General features: G+C 25.2%; 1 protein-coding gene across 1 annotated transcript in view; it reads right to left on the minus strand.

The window, feature by feature from the left end:
• The window catches only part of LOC129971745 (uncharacterized), a 36,890-nt gene that overhangs the window by 2,023 nt on the left and 28,392 nt on the right, over nt 1-6,475 (minus strand). The window contains exons 6-13 of the mRNA XM_056085721.1: nt 5,862-6,059; nt 4,799-4,969; nt 3,703-3,801; nt 2,854-2,943; nt 1,430-1,544; nt 1,165-1,283; nt 358-468; nt 10-158 (exon numbers count right to left, since the gene is read on the minus strand). Coding sequence (XP_055941696.1) covers nt 10-158; nt 358-468; nt 1,165-1,283; nt 1,430-1,544; nt 2,854-2,943; nt 3,703-3,801; nt 4,799-4,969; nt 5,862-6,059 — 1,052 coding nt within the window. The remainder of the gene's footprint in view (nt 1-9; nt 159-357; nt 469-1,164; nt 1,284-1,429; nt 1,545-2,853; nt 2,944-3,702; nt 3,802-4,798; nt 4,970-5,861; nt 6,060-6,475) is intronic.

Consider the following 6,475-nt stretch of genomic DNA (forward strand, 5'->3'; position numbering starts at 1 on the left):
TAAACGTACCTGCATAAACCAGCACAATAAGGCACAATATCCCTCCCACATCTGTCTTCAGAAAGGGATCCATGGATATGTTTCTGTTCACGTACTTGGCAGCGACTTTTCACTATTTGATCTTTGGGTGGAATGGTCAAGTAAGTTACATATTCCTCCTACAAGAGATATATAATTACAAAAATAGATTCTATTAATTCAATACCACATAGTATAGCATTTTAAAATAATTTGAATTCTTTTTCTAAAAAACATTTCATTTACGTTTGCTACATTAATTTGTATTTCTCAAAAAATACATTTATACAATTAAAATACTGAATTTATAAAGCAAAGTGTAGCCTTCTTTCTACTTACTTCAAGTAACATTTGAAGATCGGACATCTCAATATCTCTCAAAAAGAAAAGACAGCTGTAAGGATGGTGAGAATGCATTCCTCGAGACTCACATTTCTTATTCCCACAGTCCTAGAAAAATGGATATGATTTTAGATTAATAAAATTAGCATTAAAAATGAATTTTATTTGCATAATTCAATTTCCACTACTTTTTCGTGAAATCATAGCTTAAACAACACAGTTGTTTTTATTTTTTTTCCATCAAGAAATTTAAAATGATAAAAATATGGTACCAAAATGTTAAAACTTCCATTTACACTACAATAATATTACTCTTATTATGAAATCAAAACATTTGTTCTGTAATGAAATATGCAAATGATACTCAAAAATTAATATAAAAGTTTTGGCCTTCACCAAATTTTCCTTACTTAAATGTATATGCTTTTAATATGAAAAATACACATACTTTAATATTACAATATATTAGTTAATATAGTTCAATAAAAGGAAAAAAATTCAACAAAACACAGTGAAAAAAAACTTTTATTGATAGCAAATAAACATGCCAGGAAACAGATTTTATCGATTATAGTTATTTATGTAAAAACTATCAATTCTTCTAAGGTAGAGAATACCTTTATTATTACACAACTTTTTTTATATATTCTTGACTCAAAAATAATGAAATCTAAAAAATTAAAATCAATCAGCAGTAAAAATATTAAGTCACATAATAAACAAGCCAGATTATATTATTGTTTTTTCATATCAAAGACACAAATTTCATTAAAAAACATGTTAATCAAAATGTAATAAACATACTTTTCCTCTTTTATATGGCCTTGAGCAAAAGCCACAAAATTCAAAACTGCAATGAGAGCACTTGTACATCAAGCAACCCCCACAAGCTTGTGGATATACTAATTCACATGACGGACAAGCTACAAGTACAAGAGATGAATTAAATAAACAAGAAAAACCAATTCATAAATAAAAGTCAATTTTAAGCATCAGAGATTGCAACTACTGAAAAAATATTGTTGAGAGATGTGAATGGTTAAAATAAAAGAAAGTAAAAGAAACTTACTGACTCCTCTATCAGCAAGGTATTTGACTAATCCTGCAGGTGGAGGTTCCGGTGTATGCATGTCTTTCCACTGCTGGAAACGCTCACAATGAACCCCTTCATGCTCCAATTCCCACTGAAATCATTTTAAAACATATTTATAAATTTAGGAAAATTCAAGACAAAATTTAAGTTAATATAGCAGTTAATATTTAAATTATACAAAAAAAGATTTTGATGAAGAAACAAAAGGACTCATGTAAAATATGCACTTTGATATGCACTTTATTGAACAAAAATAGTTGTTTCTAAATCAGTTACATCCTAGATGATAATTTATCATTTAGAATTGTGATACATTGTTTTCAAGATGGCAATTTTTCCAAGTAACTGCTGCTGTTATTTTATATTATTATTGTATTACTGGCATTAAAAATAAAAAAATACTAAATATCCACAGCAATATATGATTTACAGAGGGAATTTTTTATAGAGTGACTTATAAGTCAGGATAAATTTTCAATTCATGCAAATTACAGTTGTATACATTTCTGCAATACCTCTTTCTTCTTGCTTTCTTCATAAAAAGTTAAAAAAAACTGAAATGTTTGTTGATTGTATATTTATATACTTAGATTGACAATAAAACTGAACAGAAAACTTTATAATTTTCCATTCATTCCCTATCATTTTAATTAGTGGCATTTGTTGTTGTTTTTGAGTTTTTGGTGCAAGAGCCATTTTTGGCCATACTGCACCAAGCATATGGTTTGTTTTAATTTGTGGCATTTAACTCTTAATATTATATTAATAACATTAGCTATTAATAACATTTAACTCAGAAATAACTACTGTTTGAGCCAAGCATGCAACTTCTAACTCACAGAGCCTAAATTAGACCAAAAATTGAGACAAAATAATTTTACTTATTAAAATTATGTAAACTTATTTTAAATTACATAACATCAGAATATTTTACTTTTAAGAATAATTTTAAAATAAAAATGTGACATTTTAAAATTATTTTTCACTTTTTATTTCTTATTCATAAATTTCTTAAAGAATTATATATAACTAAGATGACACAACCCTATAGATAATAATGTCTTAAAATATTGTCACGAAATCTTTGCACTATAGGCATTCAAAATATGGAGTAATGTCTTGTAAATATTGCATTGGGATGGCAGAAAAGAGTTTTAACTTTCTGCTTGTTGCATGCATCAGAAAGATAAAGGATCATATGCAGTCATATATTGCCCAATTCATTCTCTAATTTTAAAACTGATGTGAAAAATTAACTTTTCATCAATGCAGCTTACTTTAAAAGAATTATCAAAAATATATTTCTATATATTGATAATTAAATGCACTATACAGAAAAAAATACATCAACTATTAATTTAATATAATTGATTTTCATTGTAATTTTAAAAAACACTTACAGTTTGGTGACAAGAAGCACAAGTTATTGCTGAGCAATCAGGACAATACAATTTCCTAAGACGAGGACTTGCAATAAAACCAGATGAACACTGCAAGTAATATAATGTTGAAAATTATTTTATAATTACATTATCACTATCATATAATTCCATTATAAGCAAAACAGAAATGTAAAATTAGATAAACAAAAAAACTCTTGCAAAAAAAAAGAAGCACAGACAAAATCAATGAAAAAAAAAAATGTATTATGAAAAAAAAGCATAATTTCTTCTCTTCATAATTAATTGTCAGAATAATTTTAATTAAATACAGATGGCTTTCATTTAAAATAAATAAGCATGTGATTCTGATCAATGAAAGTCCAGGACTATGCTAGCCATGCAATAAGTGGTTCATTAAATTTCAATAAATATAGCATTTATCATACATTGAATTTAAAGATAAATTACAGTAATTAAGATGTTACTTAACCCTTTAAAGGGCCATTTTTTTCTAGTCATATTGTGTTAAAACATTTTTAGGCTTGAAATTAGAATAAGAAAATGGATTCATTTAACTTATTAGATAAATTTAATTTGATTAATTAATTAATTTAGTTAATTAATAATTAAGTAACAAATCAAGACATCATTTTGTGTAAGATAAAGAACTGAAGCATCTAAGTTTCTGTCTTTCTAAAAAATTTTATCAGAACTTATGCCAACCTACATAAATTCATACAAAGATTGATAAATTTGGTGGGAAGCATAAAGCATACTTCCCACGGCCCTAGAAAGGGTTAAACTGCTGTTATACTTTACAAATAAAGCTTACGAGTTTACAAATAAAATTAGAAAAGTAATAATTACTTGAGAACACCAATGGAAATTAGGATCCTTTGTTAAAACTTCATCTCGGAGTTTTCTTTGGAATAAATCATAAACATGGCTATCCAATATGTTTCGAAACTATATGAATTTAAAATATCAATGTTTTAATTAAAGTAAAGGTAATAAAAAATAAAATACTAAACAACAGATATTATTGGAAAACATGAAACTAATCTATTGATTTAGAAAAAATATAATAAAGCATATTTTACCATATTTTGCATTTAAATATTCTAAAACTGCCACATGATTCAAAAGATGCATCCACTATTATGATTTCAAACAAAAAATTCAATGCAATAACAAATCTCATAGTTTTTTAAATTCAAAGATAAACTAGAATTATTATATAATTCTAGTAATAACAAATAATAATTAATAACATGACCAATAAATTGAAGAACCAACTGCACTGAATTCTACACCTCAGACAAGAAAATTTAATTCAATCAACCAATGAACTCCTTCAAATAATTTTTCAAGTTTATTAATTTTTGTATTCAAAGTATAATTTAAAACATAAAAGTGCAATTATAAATATTTTGGATCATTTTTAAGGGAAAGTGAATAAAGCTCAGTGACATCTTCAAGAAAAAAAAAACAATTGTTATAAGTAAACAATGTTTTAATTGCTGCACATTTTGGATGCCAATTGCTACACATATTAATTAAATAACCCTCATCTTAAAACAGCATTATAAAAATACAGTAAAAAAAATTTTAATGAATTATTTTATATATAAAAATAACACTGACTATAATAATAAGTGATCATCTGGTTAGTGAGAAAGCTTTAAAAGGAAATAAGAAAACATTAATGATTTTAAAGAAAAGGAATCTTTTTCTCTTAAACGCTATTATTTATAATTTTTTTGTATTATAAATTTTTTAAAATATTATATAAGCAAGCAATTACATAGAAATAGTTTTTCTTTAACTTTCAAATTTTTAAAAGACGATTTAAATTTAAATGTATCAGTCAGACTTTAATCTAAAAAAAAAAAATTAATTTATGATAATGATGATGATAATATAAGATACAAATCATAATATTAAAAATTTAAATATGGCTTACCAACATATCCAGATGATTAAAGTATTCCTGTATATTTTGGTCAGTTATATCAGGTTTGTTACATATAGGACAGAGAAAAGTAAAAACACTTCGGTCATATATCAGTGATGTGAAGTGGGCTTTAAAACATTCTTTGCAAGCTCGATGTGTACAATAGACCATTGATGCCATCTAAAATAATCATACAAACTGCATAAATTAAATTTTGCATTACTTGGAGAAATAATTATCTTTTGAAATGCATTTCTCACAAACATATACAATTAAAAAGAAAATTTATTTCTATTTTAGACAAACTTCAAAAATTTATTAGTGTTCAATGCTTTTATCTTTAAAAACCATATTTAAAAAAAATTAAATGAATATAATTAATCACAATTTATCAGTTTTATCAACCCACTTTATATTTATTGTAAAATATAGTAATTTTTAATGAAAGCATTTCTTAATTTGAAAGAAAAAAAAATTAGAAATTATAAAAACACTCTTTCTATATGCAAATTAAGAAAAAGAAGAAAAGAAATATTAAATTATTTCCTTGGTTTAAAAAGTCTCAAGAATGTACACATTTTTAAACCCCCCCCCATATAACATATACATCTTATACAGTAATGGATGGCACAAAAGATTCAAATTAATTTTAAAAGTCAATATTTTTATCATAGATAATTTTTCTTCTTTTATCCCTTTTTTTTAATTAGAAGTGGTGAGACTTGCAGATGTACTATGAGAAAGAAATAAACCATTGAAATCTTATTTTGAAAATGAATAGTGAATCTTTTTTTTATTGAGATTTCATTAATATGATTAACTCAATCACAACATAATAAAATATTCCACAAATCTGATATATGGGGAGAGGATCAAACACAAACACAATTAAATTATGATAGCATAATTTGTGATACATTTTCAAAAATAAGCTCTATCAATTTTATTTTTTATTCCCAGTAAATAGAAGGAAATTAAAAAACAAAAACTGCAGAATTTTAATATCCTCTAAGAATTTATGATCTGCATTTTTTAAACCAATTAAAATGAAAATCCATAGTTATAATCATACCAGATTAATTGGAAATCTGCAGTTACACAGTTCACATAACTGCGTTAGGAACTTTACAGCATGATAAACACTACTGCACTGCCTCGAGGCCAGCAAAGCATCTTCCTCTTCAAATTGCATTTCAATTAGTTTTGCAGCAATAAATGCTTTCTCTTTAGTACTACACTTCCCTTCATTTTGGAGTTTAATCATACGTTCCTATGAAAAGAAAACATAACATTTGATTGTGCATCATAAAATAAATCAGAGTAAAATCAAGTGAGTGTGTTTTACATAATAAACTGTAAAACACCAATGATGTGTTGAAATTCATGACATTTTGAATACATTTTTCTTTGTATCTATCAGATATTCACAAAAATCTTGCTTGGAAAATCATTTGCTTTTCAAATATATATATATATATATATATATATATATATATATATATATATATATATAAATCTGATTTTAAATATTCAGAACTTAAAAGTGAAATGTGCATAGCAACACATGTCACTCTTTAAAGAGAAAGAGAAAATAAGTCAAAGCATTAGAATGATAATGATAATACTGAACACTTTTCAAATTGTTTAGGAAAATAGAAAAAAAGTGGAAATGCAATGCAATAAAAA

The sequence above is a fragment of the Argiope bruennichi genome, chromosome 6 (genome assembly GCF_947563725.1).
Source record: "Argiope bruennichi chromosome 6, qqArgBrue1.1, whole genome shotgun sequence".
NCBI classification, from domain to species: domain Eukaryota; kingdom Metazoa; phylum Arthropoda; class Arachnida; order Araneae; family Araneidae; genus Argiope; species Argiope bruennichi.